The sequence below is a fragment of the Staurois parvus genome, unplaced genomic scaffold (assembly GCF_062004578.1).
Source record: "Staurois parvus isolate SC_StPar_1 unplaced genomic scaffold, SC_StPar_1.0 ptg000145l, whole genome shotgun sequence".
Taxonomy (NCBI): Eukaryota; Metazoa; Chordata; class Amphibia; order Anura; family Ranidae; genus Staurois; species Staurois parvus.
In genome coordinates this window covers 74,269-93,744 of record NW_028317941.1, presented here as the reverse complement: position 1 = coordinate 93,744, position 19,476 = coordinate 74,269, and the positions used below count along the sequence as shown (strand labels likewise).

Genomic DNA, 19,476 nt, shown 5'->3' with positions numbered 1-19,476 from the left:
CAATCCAGCAGATGGTGGTCTGCCTGTGCGGGCATCCAGTCAAAGCCCTATGCTGCTTGATTGACAACTGCTCTGACCTTTTAGCAGCTGAGAAAAGGATTCCTGAAAATCGCTTCTCGGCCTTTTGGCTAAGATCAAGTGTAGTATCTGTTCTTATCAGTGTCCAGTGGGGGTGCTCCCGGCCATTCTAGCTTTGCGGGGATGGCTGTTGTATAGTACTGTCACTGGTATGATGGGGGTCCGGAAGGCTAGTACCGGAGGGACAGAAACCAGGGAGCGCCATGATTCGTTCTGGGGCCTTGGGAGTAATTCCTCTGGGAAGACTGGAAAGACCCAGTACCTCCTGATTTGGACGGATCTACCTTGGTCTGGCCAGGAGCTGGGGACGCAAAAAGTCCGCAAACTCAGTGCCCCCTGGGGAAGACGCTCTCAGGGGTGTCACTAGTAACACTTGGGTGTGGGACCCCACGGTGTGAAGATGACACATGGCCACTGTTTTTCACCTCTTTTTGCACAGCGCCCTAAGGACTAGGTCTTTTGGCTAAGTCCGGGGCAATTTTTGCTACAGGCCTCAGGGCCTGGTCTGTGCACTATTTGGCACGGTACCACTTTTTTATTTATTTAATTTAATCACTCCCACGTCTTGTCACTTTTTGCTTTACTTATGTGTGTGTTTTTCACGGATGGAGGGTGTGGGTCCTCGGGCCTATCCTGAAGTCTAGGGGGAGGAAGTGTGGCCTTTTGGTTCCTTCCTCCCCTGATCCCTAGGGGGTTTTCTCTTCGGGAGAACCCCCTTGCCTAGTACTGGATGTCCGGCTTCGGCTGGACATAAGGAACGGTGGTCCACCAGGCCTTTTGGCTAGGAGGACCAAATGGGAACCTTGTCCCTGTCAGGAGCTTTGTGCCCCAGGGGATCAGGTGAACGGTCCAACCCCTTCGGGGGTAGGACAAACACACCCCTAAGTGCACTTTTTCATGTGGTGTTCGCACTTGCACATTTTTTGTGATCACTTACGGGTTTTTCGTTGTAGTTTGCACGTTTTCGGACTTAAAAAAAAAAAAAAAGGATTCCTGAAAATAGAACTCCCCTTTTTGCTGGAATACTTTGGCCTGTTACAGTTAGTGGAAAAAAGACAAATGACAGGAACAACAGGTAATAAAATATAAGGCAGGGGGGACAGTAAAAAAAAAAAAAAAAAAAAAAACCACTAGTGTGTTTTGCCTATAATTATACTTTAATCATTATTCTACAAAAATGTCTGATCTGAAGGTTTTGCCAAAATAATGCATCTGAGCAATGATTTAACTAAAAAAAAGCAACAGAATATTACTTGTGTTCTGTTATCTCCTTACATAATATCTTAAACTAAAATAATATGCATGCAAACTTAAAAGGTTTTCTCTTCACCCTGGTGTCCACTGTCACCCTGGGAATTGAGGGAACATTCAAAATTATGAGTTGTTACTAAAAGAGGGAAAATCTTCCAATGGGGGACATATGTTCTGGGGTTAACTAAGACCATGTTTCTCAAGTAATGGATCGCGATCCAAAAGCGGGTTGTGACCAGGGGCGAACTGGGCTGCGTGATAAGTGCCCCGAGGTCTCTCTAATGCCCCAATAAAACATCAAGTGCCCTGACAACGTAGTTTAATAAAAACTGCCGGCCGCAAAACCTGCCCCTTGTCAGTGCAAATTATTAGCTTGTTCAGTCTCAACTGATGGCTTTTAAAAAGGTGTCCCATTCCCAAGGTGTCACACAAGAAACATCTCATGATAGGTAAAAGCAAAGAGCTCTCTTAAGATCTTCGCAACCTTATTGTTGCAAATCATACCGATGGCATTGGTTATAGAAGGCTTTTTAAACTTCTGAATGTTCCAGTGAGCACTGTTGGGGTTGTAATCTGGAAATGAAAAGAACATCATTTCACCATAAACCAGCTACGACCTGGTGCTCCTTGCAAGATTTCTGACAGAGGAGTGAAAAGAGTTATCAGAAGAGTTGTCCAAGAGCCAAGGACAATTTATGTGGAGAGCTTCAGAAAGACCTGGAATTAGCAGGTACAATTGTTTCAAAGATAACAAGTAATGTACTCAACCGCCATGGCTGGTACGCGCGCTCACCACGCAAGACTCCATTGCTCCATTGAACTCTGAGCACCATAATACACACCATGTTTGGAGGTCAAATGGCACTGACATCACCCCAAAAACACCATACCAACAGTAAAATTTGCAGTTGGGAACCCAATGGTGTGGGTCTGTTATTCAGCATATGGTACTGGCAAAGTTCATATCACGGAATGAAAGATGAATGGAAAAATGTACCAAGACAAATGTAACAAGATAGAAAAAATCTGCCATCTACTAGGATGATGAAGATGAAACGAGGGTGGACATTTCAGGAAGACTGATCCCAAATACAAAGCCAAGGAAACACTCAGTTGGTTTCAAAGAAAAAAAATAAAGCTGCTAGAATGGCCAATCACCAGACTTTCCAATGGAAAATTTATGGAAAGAACTAAAGATCAGAGTTCATAAAAGAGGCGCATGGAACCTTCAAGATTTGAAGACTGTGTGGAAGAATGGGCCAAAATCATACCTGAGCAATGCATGCAACTAGTTTCTCCATACTGGAGGCGTCTTTAAGCTGTCACTGCCAACAAAGGATTTTGTGCAAAGTGTTAAATGAATACTTGGCGGGACACATGCCAGAAAGGACCAGTAGTCCTAGTTTCCTGGTCATTCTCACATCAGCACACATTGGGGTAACTCCTCTCTTTGGATCCTCAGGACCACATTGTCCAGCCTAATAAAAGGTTCTCCCGTCCCTTACCGGTTTCTTTTTTTGGTATAGGCCACCTGAAGGTACAGCAACCAGTATTCGCCTCTACTGAACCTTTCCCCCCCCAGGTTCAGCCTCTCCTTGGGTTGGAGGGTCTAGAAGCAATAGAGGTAAACCCTTCTAAATCACTGGACGCCCTGAGTGCTGGGGCTGCGGGCATACTGTACTTAAATAGCATGCTTTTTAGGCTGTGGTTTGTTAACGGGTGCAGGAGACTTTCTTTTATTCTTTTCCTTTCTTCTCCAGCAGGCCTACTTAGGAGCCTCACTGGCCACTTCTCTGACTTCTGATGCTGGCACTGTTGTCACCAGGGTGGACCGTGGAAGAAGCATCCCACCAGTCGCCTAGCAATCACACTGCTAAAGACTAGAAACCGTGGCAGCAGCAAGAGCCCACAGGATGGGCTGCTAGATTGCCGTTCAAAACAGTATGGCACTATACATTAGATGTAGTCTCTGCCAGGTCTTCTATGTTTGGAGTGGTGGTGGTTTCAGCTCCTTTTTCAAATTAAGTAAAATTTATGTGAAGCAGTAATTCTGGTTACATTTTTCTTTTCTATCCCACTCTAGATTAGCTATGAACATCCCAATGTGTACTGACAGGAGGACTATCAGGAAAACGGAAATTGTTATCAATACTCCATTTTCCTTTCCTGGCCTGTCCTTACGTCAGCACAATTTTCTTCCCTCCCTAGCAGCCTGTTGCCACTATATAACAGAATAGGAAGGGAGGGGAGAGCTTCTCTTTTATTAAGCTGGAAAAGGTGGTCCTGAGGATCCAAAGGGAGGGGTTTAACCCAATGTGTGCTGATGTGAGGACAGACCAGGAAAGGAAAATTACCGTATTGATAACAATTTTCGTTAGGAATCTGGCCTTTCTAGCTGCCTCTGCACTAGTATATTAGTTGTTTTCCTTTCTCAATATGGGGTAAGGGTGTGACTCAGAAGAAGAAGGTTGTTTACCCATTACTACCATGATGGAATAATTCTCAGGTTTTATGCCATATATGACACTCAGAAATAAAATAAACTTTCTCTGTATTAAGATACACTGGGGGCTTTAGGGAATGCAAGGGGGTCTTTCTGAATTGCCATATTTTTATCGAGGCAATTTGAAAAATAGGAGATTTACATGCAGCAAAGAAAATTCCAAGGTTTAGTCATATCGAAAGTTGATGCTCATCTGTCCAAGGTCTCCAAAAGATAAGATCTGCTTTTAAAAATCCTGATTACAGAATGGATGGTCTTTCCAAGCTAGCTTGTGGATTTATAGCATCCTCCTTTTTTTTCCAGATAGCACTAGTTTTTGCATTCAGTAGGCTGCTAGCTAGAACAGTTGCACTCCTGTGTAGAATCCCGTACTTCTTAAGAAGAGATTCTAGCTTCCTTTCCAGTACTGCCTATATACCGGATGGTTTTAGTTTAAAACAGTGAGCGTTCAAAGACATAACCCAGTCATAATTCTAAGTTATAGGGCTTTGCAGTCCAGTTGTATTGGTCCAAGTGAGTAAGAAAAACCAGCTTCCATGCAGGGCTATGAGCAAAACAAAGAAAAAGAAAAGATTTTCAGCATAAAATTGCCTCACAGACATGCATTCTTCTAATAAGAGCCCACTCTCAGCAAGGTACTTTCTGCCTTTGCCACTTCTTGCGTTTTTTAAAATGAAAACCTGAGATGGACGTCTGTGGTATAGTTGCAAAAGAACCAACCTGCTCTTTCCCTGTCCAGACTCCACAGTCCTCAAAGCACAAAAATTCAGGTTCTAGCAAAAGCTCTCCCATGCGTTTCACAAAAAGAAAAAAAGTTTTTCAGGTGATTGTCTTTATACTGCAGATATTTTTTAATAGACTGTTTTTTTCCAGTGCTATACTGGAAGATGTCAGGGAAAAGAGAAGTTGGGTCTTCCCTTGTATCTCGGTTTCTAGGAGCCTTCTAAGATAGCAGGCATACTTTCCTCAACCTAATTTTTTTCTACTACCTGTGTTCTATGTGGTTCTAAGAGGGTTATTATTTTTTATTGCTTTGTTCTTGTGTTTTTCTTGTTGTATGTGGGCAGATACCCCTCTTTTCAGAGCTTTCCTAAAGGTTTATGGGAGTATATAGGTAACACCTAATTCCAATGTTTCTTAAGGGGGATAGACTAGGTCTATTCTAATGATATTCTTAGAGTAAACACTGTACTCACTTTCTAAAGTATGTGCTTTGCTTAATTTATAAGAAAATACATTAAAGACCACTGCTGTATTGTCATAGAATTTCACCTATGATTCCTTGGCTGGATGGAACATACTTGTAGACTGCAAGTTCCTTTGCAAGATTTTTGCGCAACTCTTCAAGTTCTTTGTTCTGATGTTCTTGCAGCTGGACTGAAATTTTGATCTCTCTCCTTCTATCTTCCAGATCGTGCAGCTGTTCCTGGATAAAAAGCAAGGGGTTCAAGTCACCATAATTAAATTCCTGACATGACACAATATGCAGCAGCAGGTTTTTTTTTTGTTTATTTTGTTTTGTTTTTTTAACAAACTGCCTTTTATCATTAACCTCTTGCCCGCCACCCTATAGTAAAACTACTGCTGCTACAGGGCGGCAGGGCTGCGCAAAATCACGTATATATACGTGATTTGCATTTCCAGGTAGTGAATGTAGTGATCTCAAACACCGGGTGCCAGCTGGAGATTCCCCGCCGGAACCCGGCGATTTCTGAGTAACACTGACAGGGAAGACACCTGTGTGTAAACAATACAGGTTTCTCTCCTGCCAGCAAGAATATGCAAAAATAGCAGCATGTTTCCCTAGTAAAATACACACGGCACAACGTAAAACAGCACACAGTTAACCCTTTGATCGCCCCAGATGTTAACCCATTCCTGCCCAGTGTCAGTACAGTGTCACTGCTTTTTATTAGCATTGATCACTGTATTAGTGTCATTGGGATGTCAGTGGCAGTTAGTCAGTTCCCACCCAGTGTCAGAATGCCCGCCGCAGTCCCGCTATAAGTCGTTGATCGCCGCCATTACTAATAAAAAAAAAGAAAAATATATATATACCACCATTTGCAGACGCTATAACTTTCACAGTAATCAATTCATTTATATGTATTGGGATTTTTTTTGGCAAAGACATGTAGCCATTATACATTTTGGCCTAATTTTATGACAAAATATGATTTTTTTTTAATTTTTTGATTGGACATGTTTTATAGCAAAAAGTCAAAAATATTGTTTTGTTTTTTTTAAATTGTCGGGTTTTTTTTTGTTTATAACGCAAAAAATAAAAAACGCACAGGTGATCAAATACCATCGAAAGAAAGCTCTATTTGTGGGGAAAAAAGACAACGTTGCATGACCGTGCAATTGTCGGTTAAAGTAGCATAGTGACTAAATGGTTAGCACTTTCGCCTGGCAGTACTAGGGTCGTTGGTTCGAATCCCAGCCACGGCACCACCTGCCTGGAGTTTACATGTTCTCCCTGTGCCTGCGTGGGTTTTTTTCCGGGTACTCCAGTTTCCTCCCACACTCCAAAGACATGCTGGTAAGTTAATTGGTTCCTGTCTAAATTGGCCCTAGTATGTGTATGTATGAATGTGAGTTAGGGACTGATATGAATGTACAATTGATGGCGCTATATAAGTACCTGAAATAAATAATAAGTAACGCAGTGCCGCATCGCAAAAAATGGCCTCGTCAGGTAGGGGGGTAAATCCTCTGGAGGGCAAGTGGTTAAAAAGCAATCCTTCTGCTCCAGTCATATGATTGTACCTAGGCCTGAGAACAGCATTTTAAAAGAATGATGTCTTTTTCTTGCAGGATGCATTAGTCTCCACTTCCTCTGATAATTTACTGGGACTGTTGCAAATTGTAACTTTCCGGCAACTCACAAGGTAAGAGGCTCCAGTAGGAGATTGACAACGTGTCCATTTTGAGACATACTGTAACTCCCCAATGCAGTTGTAATGTCCTCAATGCAGTTGGGGATTTTGCAGTGTTGGCAGCTATTGCACATGCTCAGTTTTCAGTTGGTTTTTATTCTGAACATTACCATCCTATCACACCTGAACAGACCATGGGGTGAGACCTAGAGCTGCTGGTTGGTCTACAGGTATATACCAGTGATCTGAGAATCCAATTCTAGATGCTGAGCCAGAATGCCTTTTGGATTCTGCCTGCCTGATTTTGACTTGGCCTGGCATGACTAAAATTCTGCTCCTGCCCATATACTGTATATTTTCTGAACTAATAAATTGAACCAGCCATATAGAATTAAAGTGTAGATAAGATATTGTCATGCAAAGTACTGGGATCTCTTTAAGAGGTTATATATATCAGTGACTGTTATACCTAACATTAAAAATTACCTCTAGGTTTGCTTTAATGCATTTTAAAGCTTTCTTATGTATTTTAGAACAATTTACTGTAACTAGTAGCAAAATGCTGCTCCACCACAAGCTTTCTTTAACACGTGAAAGCCAATGGCACCAATAATTTAGCTCTGTGCACTCTAAATTATAATAGATTTGTAGGTGGAACTTTTTGCTCTCTAACACTAGACTTTGGCGTCAGATGTGGGTTGTGATTACTGTTTCCCAGCACCTCACTGAAAGAGCTATGTGAGAAGAAGATACACACGCTCTTCCTGAGTTACTTAAACTATATCCCAGTTTTCTTGGCAAGAACAAGCAGTGAGTGGGCAGAAGGATAAAGGGTAATGCTTCAGATCTATGGCCATGACTGATGCTGTCCTATAAAAAGAATACTCCTTGAGTTGTGGAGTGCGAAGTGACTTCCAGCAGTAACAGATGAGCATTTTACCACCAGCATAACCTAACCTAGACTAACAAAGTGCAAAAAAAACTGCATTAACTTGTAACAGCCGATATTTTACCATTTAAAAGTTTAGTAATGCTAGTGTAAAGTAATAACCAGATGTTGTTGACGAATGCCCAGCCCTGCACCTTCAATGAGTCATTTTCTTGTATTGAAATACAATTGGTGTCTATTAAAGCGTATTAAAGAGTATGTTACTCCAACATTTCATATTCCTATCATGTGTGTGTTGTACTATGTACTTGTGTTAAATTTATCCTATTCTTTTTGCATTGCTTCCTTTGTGTAAAAATGCCTTGTGGTCCTGTCAGTGTCCTGGCTTTCCTATCCCAAACTGACCACGCTAGGCATAGATGCACATCCTCCCCAGCATGGTCAATGTTCTGACTGTGCTAGGAGAACTGCTTGCCTGTCCTCCATTGGACGAGACTGGCACCCTTCCCCCTCCCCACATGGCTATTCACTGGTAATATTGGTGTATTACTGTTCCTCTCCTTCTGCTGACCCCTCCTCCCTGAAGTCTCCATCCCCACCTCTCTAAACCCCTTATGCAGCTTAGTACAACTGAATGGGTTGTTTTACAAAGTAAGAGTTCATGTATATTTTAATTTATCACACCTAACCAAACCAAATTTATCAGAATTGGAAAAAAGTATCAATTTCACAATCCAAATGCTAAAAACATTGGTTAATCTCAGCCTATAGCTCAAATGAACCTCTAATCAGTAACTTCACCCTAATTGCTAATCAGAGCTTAGTCTGTAAAATGCAATTCTACCTCTTAAACCTGGGGTGCTCAACCCATGGCCCATGGAGCGACTTGATGTGGCCCACAACCTCAAACAAGCAAAGCTCATGCCTGGGGTCAACAACCTGTTGTTGAACGTGCCAACCCGCCAGCCCACAGTATCAGAGTGCAGTGAGCCAGCGCTGGCAGTGGAGGGAGCAGGTGGCTGTGGAGGGAGTAGGAGCAGCATAAGCCAATACTTCTTCTGTAGCGCTGGCTCCTGTCCCATGTAGAGAGATACCCAGTGCATTCCTCCTCTAATCCTTTCTAGCAGTCTGGACAGTGATGCCAGAATAAGCTGGAAGAGGAAAAGAAGGCCAATGTAATAAACAACACATACACTGGGCGTAATAGCTTTTGCAATGAATATATTAGCACCTACAAAAGTGTTAACAACTATTGGGCTGCTTTCACACTAATCCACAGGTGCAAACGGCTGCTTTCCAGCAGTTTATTTGTTGCACTCAGTGATAGACTTCTATTATATCTTGCAGGTTTGTTGTGCTTTCAGAAGGTGCACCACACCCACAAGATGTAATAGATGTCAAATGCAAAGCGCAGCTAACCCACAGGAAAACCACAGGTGCAGTGCGCTGCACCCGTGATGCAGGTGAACCTCAGCACATCAGTGTGAGGCAGCCTTACAAAGGCTTGGGACAGTAAGGGCTCATTTACATTTGCAGTTTGGGGGAGTAGTAAAACCCCATTGTACATTGTGGCCTGTGCCAGGTTACCACTTAACTGGCCCTCGCTCTTCAAAAGGTTGCGTACCTCTGTCTTAAATCAAACTTTGACCCAAACCTCTTCCTCAATTTAACCACTGAATCTACACTATATTGGCAAACGAATTGGGACACCTGCCTTTACACTCAAATGAACTTTAGTGGCATCTCAGTCTTAGTCCGTAGGGTTCAATATTGAGTTGGCCCATCCTTTGCAGCTGTCCACAAGGTTTAGGAGTGTCTATGGGAATGTTTGAACATTCTTCCAGAAGCGCATTTGTGAGGTCAGGCACTGATATCAGAGGAGAAGGCCTGGCTCAAAGTCTCCTCTCTAATTCATCCCAAAGGTGTTCCGTTGGGTTGAGTTTAGTCATCTGCAGATGCTAGTCAAATTCCTCCACCCCAAACTCGCTCATCCATATCTTTAGGGACCTTGCTTTTGTTCACTGGTGTGCAGCAATGTTGGAACAAGAAGGGGCCATCCCCAAACTGTTCCCACAAAGTTGGGAGCATGCAATTGTCCAAAATGTCTTGGCATGCTGACGCCTTAAGAATTCCCTTCACTGGAACTAAGGGATCAAGCCCAACCCCTGAGAAGCAACCGCACACCATAATCCCCCCTCCACCAAAATTTACACTTGGCACAATGCAGTCAGGCAAGTAACGTTCTGGAAACCGCCAAACCCCAGACATGTCCATCAGATTGCCAGACAGAGAAACATGATTCGTTAATCCAGAGAACATGTCTCCACTGCTCTGGAGTCCAATGGCAGCGTGCTTTACATCACTGCATGCAACGCTTTGCATTGCACTTGGCGATGTAAGGCTTGGATGCAGCTGCTCGGCCATGGAAACCCATTTCAAGAAGCTCTCTATGCACTTTTATTGTGCTAATATGAAGGCCACATTAAGTTTGGAGGTCTTTAGCTATTGATACTGCAGACAGTTGGTGACCTCTGCACACTGTGCGCTTCAACATGTGCTGACCCTGCTCTGTCATTTTACGTGGCCTACCACTTCGTGGCTGAGTTGCTGTTGTTCCCAGATATGTCCACTTTGTTATAATACCACTAACAGTTGTCTGTGGAATATTTAGTAGCAAAAAAATTTCACGGATAGACTTATTGCACAGGTGGAAACCTATCTCGGTACCACTCTTGAATTCTCTGAGCTCCTGAGAGCGACCCAATCTTTCACAAATATTTGTAGAAGCAGTCTGCATGCCTAGGTGCTTGATTTTATACACCTGTGGCCATGGAGGTGATTGGAACACCTGAATTCAATGATTTGGAGGGGTGTCCCAATGCTTCTGGCAATATAATGTACTTTTAAACCTAACTTTTTAAATGACACCAGACTCTAAACTAACCATTATCATGACAAAAATGAACACAATTATGTCATCAATGTCACAATGAAATTTGTTTGCTTGAAAGTAAAACATCCCAAAATCTTTTTTTTTGTCCCGAATAGAACTGATTTTCTATTAATGGGCCGCATCTGAAATCCACAAATTGCACTGGTGTCAGTAAGGGTAAATTAATACTCTTGTGCCCCTAACCGCTACTTCAAAATCATGATCCTGGGTCACTTATTCTAAAATTCAGGGAGACAGAGAAGCAGGACAGGATGCCAAGTGGTAGTCTGGCTGCATAAGGTTACAGAAATGAGTGTCATTTTCATTCTATATCCCTCCACTATTTTACAGATGGGTAATTGCTAGAATTTCTCTATATAACACATGCTTGTTATAAAGAACATGGGGCATTTTCAAAAAAGTTCTTACATTCACCTTAATGGGAAGATTGATCGTATATGGCGTGGTTTTGAAATTGTAATTTTTTAAGGTAGTATCAGTAACGTCTTCAATGTTTTCTCTTGTATTCTTACCCTATAGAGCAGTGCTTCCTCTCCCCGCTTTTTTTTCATGAGAAGAATTTGCTCCTGTAGGTTGTATTTCTGTGCCTGCAGATAACATGCCTCCCCTTGCAGTGGTCTGATCTGTTCTCTCATTCTCAGCAATTCGTCTTGTGTATCTTTGACAGCTTGTGCTCCCTTTTCAACACGCTCCAACAGTTGTAGCAGTTTAGGTCCATACTCATCTTGTAGAGAATTGTGTTTTTCGTCAGTCAAACTTTGTAGATCTGCAGACAATCTCCTTCTCTCTTGAATGTCACGTGAGACCTGCCTGGTGTGTGGAGCTCTAAGGCGTAGCTCTTCTCCCTCTCTTTGCTGTGTAAAGGTGTTCCGAAGTTGGGTAAGCTCATCTGTCAAACGGGCTGCAAGAACCTCTAGCTCTTCTCTTTCTGCTTTTCTCTGAACTAACTCTTGTTGGCGATTTTCGAGTTGGTATTGACAAGCCACGCATTCCTTGGTCACACGGAAGAGCCTATGGCGTATTCCCCTTATTTCTTCCCTTAGAGTGTCCCTCTCAAGCTCAACACGGGAACGTTGAGCAAAAGCCTGAACTATTTCCTCATGTGCCCTCTGTACAGCCTCTAAAGAAGGCTCCCGAAGCAAGGTGAGTTCACTTATGAGTTCATCACGTTCCCTTTCCAGATCCTCTACAGCAGCAATACAAAACTGAAATCTTGCTCCTAAGTCTTCTACGGATAGAAATCCTCCAGTATCTTGAGAAGAGGAACTGGGCTCTGGAATCTCCCTAGAAAAAAACAAGAAAAAAAACATTACAGCTTTTACTGTTTAGACTGCATAAACACAAATGAATTGGACATCTGTAGAACATGGCCTTAGTTATAGGAGCTCATGCTTTGTCTACCACAGAAAAAGATATTTCTAATTGTAGGATACCCAATGTAGGATCAAGTGCTAATGATAGCTATAAGGTTTAATGATCTGGTAAGCACACCATCATAAGCAATTGAGAAAACCGTTTTATAGAATGTGGTACATTTACCGATTTCATACAGCTCAGAATGTAAATGTATGAACATTACCTCCTCTTTTTAAGTTAGTTGTCCTTTAAATACTACATTACCCTAACATTTCATATTCCTGATATGTGTATATTGTACTTTGGTTTAAAAGTATCATGTTTTCTTTGCATTGCTTCCTTTGTGTGAAATAATTGGTGATCCCTCCTGTCCCCCTGATTTCCTATTGCAAATTGGCCACGCTAGGCATGAGAGCACACCCATCCCAGCACGGTCAGTATTCTGGCTGTGCTGGGAGAACAGCCTGGCTGTCCTCCAATGGCCAAAACTTCTGCTGACACACTCCTCTGCACTGTCATTCACGGGGTAGATTAGTGTTCTACTGTTTCTCCACCCCCACCTTTCTAAGTCTCTCATGCAGCTGAGAACAAAGATTAAGCGATCACTCATAAACAAAACAGAAAAAATTATTTATATATATATATATATATATATACACATACATATACACATTTTACATTTCTATTTTAAACTGAAAGAGTTGTTTTGCAAGGTAGGTGTTCTCATATACTTTAATGAACCATAGATAGCAAAGGCGTCCTAAATGCACAGCATATAACCTACAGCAGTAGATCTTATTTGTTGCCATCTAAGATGGAAGTAAATAACTTGGTACATTAATCTATAGATAGGTACCATCTGAACTAAGCATCCAGAAGTGAGATATAAGCTAAAGTTATTCAATTCCATCTTGGATGGCAACAATTATGATCTGCTGCTGCACAGAGTAAACAGGCATGCTGTTTAAAGTCATTATAAAATAAAATATGCAGAAAATTTGGTGATGCAGGAACAGTGCATTAGATTGCTCCAAACTGGTGAATGCTGATTAAAAATATTCTAATTCAAATTAAAGTTGGAAGGCCATGGACCCCTGGTTCCCAACCTGTAGCCCTTTGGCCCTTATTACACCATACTAGGAGTCCCATGAGTCTATGTTTTGGTACTTAGGCCAGTGAAAAAAGAAATCTTTAAACTGGTCTTTAGTAGTTCTTTCATACAATCTTACTTTTTCAGCACTGTTCATCCATTTGTAAAGAAGCTGTAATAGTAGTGATCAATAACAGTCTCATATAATGTGTCTCCAATCTGTGACTTTGCCCTGGTTCACACTGGAGCAACTTCAGGTGTGAAAAGCAATTTACAAATTGCAGCTAAAGTCTGAAATTGGAGATAAAAGTCACACTGATCTGCAGCTTTGAAATAACTTGACATAGCGCGATTTCACACATCCAGTGTGAACAAGGGCTAGTCCATTGTGAACTAGGGCTTTCTCCTGAAGTATAATCCTATCAAACACATTAAAATGAACAGCTTGACTTGAATGGTGAGCAGGATGCCCAAGGACTGCATTTCCCAGGGGAGAGGTAGCGTGTGGGCGGGGGCATATAAATATCAGCCTGAGAGCCTGGCCAGGAGAGTGAGGGGAGAGCCTAAGAGAGGAGGAAGTGTGCTGATCACTGAAATGCTGGGAATCTGTGTGGTACCCCCATCTGCTGGAAAAGATGGACCGCTACGATCTACCGGATCACATTGATTGGCTGAGAGAGTCTCATGTATCCACTAACTAAGTGAACACTGACAGTTTTGTCACCTGAGCTACCTACCTGCACATAGTTGTGAACATTACATATAGTTGCCCCAGGTTATAGCCTAGTGCTCCCAGTTGCCACTGTTGGGATACATCTGCATTACAGTTTCATCATCCAAGCAAAACGCAGAACATGCAGTTGAAGGCTAGAATACAGCAGTGCCAAATGAAACAATAAGTACTCTTTTCCGGCAGAGTGGGATTCTTACTACTGTTACCTTTAGCCTTTGACATCCAGAGAGAGTTATCCTTGCCCATAGTCACTTATGCCAATTGTTACCCACCACTATTTCAAGTCTGCCTTTTATCTAGTGCCTTAAAGGGGACCTTGCACTATTACACTACCAGCAAAAGGAAAAGTGTTAAATCTGCCCTTTTCTTGTCTACCGTTTGAGGAACTATCATCCACACCTTAACTCAATTTCATTCCAAATGGGCCCCAACATGCGCACAGAAGACTTTATAGTCCTCTTAAAGGGATGTTGATCAATTATAAATGAGAGCTCTCTTCACTTCACATTTAATCCCTGTCGTCTAGTTCTGAGGACTCACAGTGTTATTCTGTTCTTTTTGACCAAGTTACATTAACCACTTGCCCTCCTGAGAATGTACCCCCCTTCCTGACCAGGCCATTTTTTACATTAAGGCGTTGCATTATTTTAACTGACAATTGTGTGGTCATGCAGCCCTGCACCCAAATTAAATTTACATCCTTTTTTTCCCACAAATTGAGCTTTCTTTTGGTGGTATTTGATCGCCTGTGCATTTTATATTTTTTGCGCTATTAAAAAAAAAAGTCGGACAATTTTGAGAAAAAAAACAATATTTTTGACTTTTTGCTAATAAACTTGTCCATTAAAAAATGTTAAAAATCAAATTTCGTCATAAAGTTAGGCCAAAATGTATTCTGCTACATGTCTTTGCTAAAAAAAAATCCCAATACGTATAAATTCATTGGTTTACGTGAAAGTTATAGCGTTTACAAATGGCGATATATATACTGGGCTTTTTAAAAAAATATATTTTTACTAGTAATCAGCGACTTGTAGCGGGACTGGGGCGGGCAATCTGACACCCTGGGGAACTGACTTGGTGTCACTGACATCCCCAGTGACACCAATACAGTGATCAGTGCTAAAAAAAACACTGACACTGTACTAATGGCACTGGGCAGGAAGGGGTTAACATGAGGGGTGATGAAAGGGTTAACTTGTGTCTGTGTGCTTCACTGTAAGCACACTGCTTTGGATGGCTGTGCTGTGCATAGCCATCCAAAGCAGTGTGCAAGAGCCAACAGGGAGAACTGTTATGTTTACATACAGTTCTCCCCATCGGAGATCCTCGGCAATCACCAGGCGCTGACGAGTATTCACGGGCTGGGAACTGGTGAATGACAGCCGTGGCCAGGAATGGCAGCACGGGTAGGGTGTGCATGCTCCTCGCGCACGCCCACCACCCAGAAATTAAAAATCACATATATACGTGATTTTGCACACCTGTGCTGCCCTGTAGCAGTATTTCTGCTATAGGGCGGTCAGGAAGCTGTTAAATGCCAGTATAAACTTCATATTGTGAGTCCATTTTACAGTTGTGGTTTATTGTGGTCACAAGAGTACGGTGCTGTCAGCAGAGGTTGGGTTTTCAAAAGGAGGTCCAAATTGGCAGGAAACCCAAAAATTACTAGCAACCCTTAAGGAGGTAGTGCTACATGTAGGGGCTCGTCCGAGATATGCCTGCTCAGAGAATCTGTGAACCCCAGAAAGCATGAAATCCTCTAAAATCATTGCTTGGTGTCCATGAGAGTAGCACCTTCTGACAGGACGTCATATGACGCCCACTCAGAAGGAGGAGTGTCCCACCTGGCCCTCAATCTGCTATAGACTGGGCAGGAAGGTGTTAAGTGGTATTAAACCCCAAAACATAATATGTTGCAGTTTACCCATTCTTAGATAGGTAAGCAGCATTCCTCAGAGGAGACATCTACACTGATCATCAGGGCACTGATGATCAGTGTAGTCCCATCAGTGCCACCTGTCAGTGCACATCAATGCCACCTGTTAGTTCCCATCAATGCCACATACCAGTGCACATCAATACCACATATCAGTGCCTACCAGTACACATCAATGCCACATATCAGAGCAGCCTTTCAGTGCTGCCTATCAGTGCCAGTCAGTGCTGCCTATCAGTTCCACCTGTCAGTGCCGCCTAACATTTCCAATCAGTGCTGCTTGTCAGTGCCATATATGAGTGCTGCCTTTCAGTGCCCATTAGTGATGCCTGTCAATGCCCCTCAGTGCCCATCATTGCAGCCTCAGCGCACATCAGTGAAGGAAAAAATTTACTTATTTACAAACTTTTGTAACAGAAACTAAGAAAAAACTTTTTTTTTCAAAATGTTCATCCTTTTTTAGTTTGCGTAGCAAAAAATAAAAAAACCCAGTGGTGATTAAATACCACCAAAAGAAAGCTCTATATGTATAAAAATTTTGTTTGGGTACAGTGTTCCATGACTGCGCAATTGTCATTTAAAGTGTGACAGTGCTGTAAAGCTGAAATTGGGCCTTGGCAGGAAAGGTGTAAAAATGCCCGGTAGGCAAGTGGTTGAAGCATGTGTAAACCCAATCAAACTCTCATATAATCTAAAACACAATGTGATTTCAAAAGTAATTTTCAATTTTTTCAAATCTGCAGCTTTTTTTAAAATAATATCTGATGATCCTGCCATTACATTTTCTGTTTAGACTCTTTCTGTTATAGGGTGATACTATTCTGTCTCTCAGTTTTTCTCCTGTGTTGTCAACCTGTCACATGCTCTCCTGATGGAGAAAACAAGTGGGCATGCTGATGCACTGCTGTCACCATTAGGAAACCCACCCTGAGAAATGCAGTCATCGCTGGATTGCATTAGGGTTGCCACCTCATCCCTTTAAAACCAAACACATATCAATTACACAGGTTCTGTGTCTGATTAACCGCTTAAGGACTGCCCTATAGCAGATATACTGCTACAGGGCGGCACCTGTGCACAGAATCACGTATATATATCTATATATATAGATATATATATACGTGATTTTGAATTTCCGGGTATGGGTTGCATGCGAGCCTCGCATGCACTCTACCCGTGCCGCCATTCGCGGCCGCGGATGTCAATCACAGTACAACCATCCCGATCAGTGTGCTTACAGTGAAGAACACACACCCCGCCCTCTAGTAAAACACTCCCAGCACACAGTTAACCCTTTGATCGTCCCTCACATTAACCCCTTCCTGCCCAGTGCCATTAGTACAGTGCTTTTTTTTTTTTTTTTTAGCACTGATCACTGTATTGGTGTCACTGGGGTGTCAGTGACACCAAGTTAGCTCCCACCCATTGTCCACTGCAGTCCCGAAGTCCCGCTAAAAGATGCTGATTGCCATTACTAGTAGAAAAAAAAAAATCCCATTATCCCACCATTTGTAAACGCTATAACTTTCACGTAAACCAATTAATTTACACGTATTGGGATTTTTTTTTTTTTTAAGCAGACATGCCGCAGAATACATTTTGGCCTAAATTTATGACGAAATTTGATTTTTTTTATTTTTTTACTGGACTGTTTAATATCAAAAAGTCCAAAATATGTTTTTTTTTTCTCAAAATTGTTGGGTTTTTTTTGCTTATAGGACAAAAAATAAAAAATGCACAGGCAATCAAATACCACCAAAAGAAAGCTCAATTTGTGAGAAAAAAAGTATGTAAATTTAATTTGGGTGCAGCGTTGCATGGCCGCACAATTGTCAGTTAAAGTAACACAGTAAAGCAAAAAACGGCCTGATCAGGAAAGGGGGTAAATCCTCTGGAGGGCAAGTGGTTAAAGTGGTAATTAAACCTGAACACATATTAATGACGCAGGTTCTGAGGTTAATTTAATGCAGATAGGGCATTAAGTGAGTTTAATTATCATTTTAATCTACCACAGAACCTGTGTCATTAATTTATTTATTTCAGAAACTTATATAGCACCGTCAATTTACACAGCGCTTTTACATATATATATTGCACATTCACATCAATCCCTAACCCTCAAGGAGTGTACAATCTAAGGTCCCTAACTTACATTCATTTATACACATACTAGGCCCAATTTAGACAGGAACCAATCAACTTACCAACATGTCTTTGGAGTGTGGGAGGAAACCAGAGTACCTGGAGGAAACCCACACAGGCACAGGGAGAACATGCAAACTCCAGGCAGGTGGTGCCGTGGGTGGATTCAAACCAACAACCTTAGTACTGCCAGGTGAAAGTGCTAACCATTTAGCCATTGTGCTGCCCTGTGTTTGGGTTTAAACGGTTGAGTTGGCAACCCTAGATCGCATGCACATGGACTGTAAGTGGTTGCAAAAAAAGCATGTAGGAGATCAGAAGCATTGGGATGCAACACAGGAAGGAAAAAAAGGTAAGTCGTTTATATCACAGTGCTTTAGCAAGCACAATGTCATATAGTTAGGGTTTACATGTACTTTTACATGTACTCAGGGTTGCCATCTCATCCCTTGAACTGAACGCATATGAATTACACAGGTTATGTGGCTGATTAAAATGGTAATTAAACTCACTTAATGGCTTATCTGCATGAAATTAGCCCTAGAACCTGTGTAATTAATGTGTGTTCGGGTATAAAGGGATGAGGTGGCAACCCTAATACCACTGCCCTGAATAAATGTTATAAATATCTACATACAGACAATCTGCCACTCCTGCTTCAACTATTCATCTGCTTTGCTTGTCTATTATTCTAGCCATCTGTACAAGCTTTAAATATCATGCCATGTAAGTGTGCCTCAGATTTTTTGTGCATCTGCTGTGTTCATTTCCTAAATTCTTCTCATGCTGGAGTATTTATGATAAAAGTTCAGTTTTATTGTATACACAAGTTATTCTTCAGTTATTGGATAGGTAAACTGTTTATTCCTCCCTGCAGTCAGTGCTCTTATCTAAGCAAGGGACTCCCATTAGTACTCACATGTGATCTGTGTGTGCACCCTGATAGGGTTAATTGCTATGAAAAATGACTGAAGACAAATCGCAGAATACTGTATATGCCTGCAGATCTTCATTCATTGTCTCTGGTGATCTGTGCAGTGTCAGCAACCTGTGTGATCATAACTGAGAAGATTCAGAGTGTGAAAAGTAGAAGTGTTGGGATACTAGAAGCCTCAAGCTGCTATATTTTTGAAAATACACATTTAATATCTATCTATCTATATATATATATATATGCATATAATTAAATGACATATCTGTAACATGTTAAATGTTTCTATGTGCTGCAATATTATATTATAAAGCCCCCCCACAAGTCTAGTGGATGTTTCCTGTCTGTTCTTTCCCCCTCCTCTAGTCTTGTGCTGGCGATTCATGCCCCATATTTCCATACTCCACTTGCTGCGACCTATGAACATCACTTTTCCCATGCTGCTACCACATGTGGTACTTAACTTCCTTTTATTTATGACATGTATAAATTGCATCTCCCTTATTCCCAAATCTTACCTCCCTCCTTGGGAGTTTTCTCCTTCCTCCTCTGTACTGGACATATCATCTGCACAAACTGACTCTCCTGTTAATAACGGTACGAAGAGGCTGTGGGTGAAGCCTCCCCCCCTGACAGACTGAACAAGTCTGCACCGTTATGATGCACATGCAGCACACAAACTTGGGCCTCTTGTGCCTAGCTGGGCACGCCTGAGATGACACTGCAGCTCTG

The 19,476-nt window shown here is 41.9% G+C and overlaps 1 protein-coding gene and 1 pseudogene across 4 annotated transcripts in view; one reads left to right on the top strand and one right to left on the bottom strand.

The window, feature by feature from the left end:
- Nucleotides 1-19,476, bottom strand: part of SYNC (syncoilin, intermediate filament protein) — a 25,140-nt gene extending 5,664 nt beyond the window's left edge. For 2 of the 4 annotated variants that reach the window (XM_089673810.1, XM_089673809.1), the window contains exons 1-3: nucleotides 19,263-19,476; nucleotides 11,066-11,837; nucleotides 5,105-5,258 (exon numbers count right to left, since the gene is read on the bottom strand). In XM_089673810.1, coding sequence (XP_089529936.1) covers nucleotides 5,105-5,258; nucleotides 11,066-11,837; nucleotides 19,263-19,306 — 970 coding nt within the window. In that variant the 5' untranslated portion in view covers nucleotides 19,307-19,476. The remainder of the gene's footprint in view (nucleotides 1-5,104; nucleotides 5,259-11,065; nucleotides 11,838-19,262) is intronic. The other 2 variants (XM_089673812.1, XM_089673811.1) reach the window with 1 other exon arrangement.
- LOC149464868 (U2 spliceosomal RNA) lies at nucleotides 109-251 on the top strand (annotated as a pseudogene).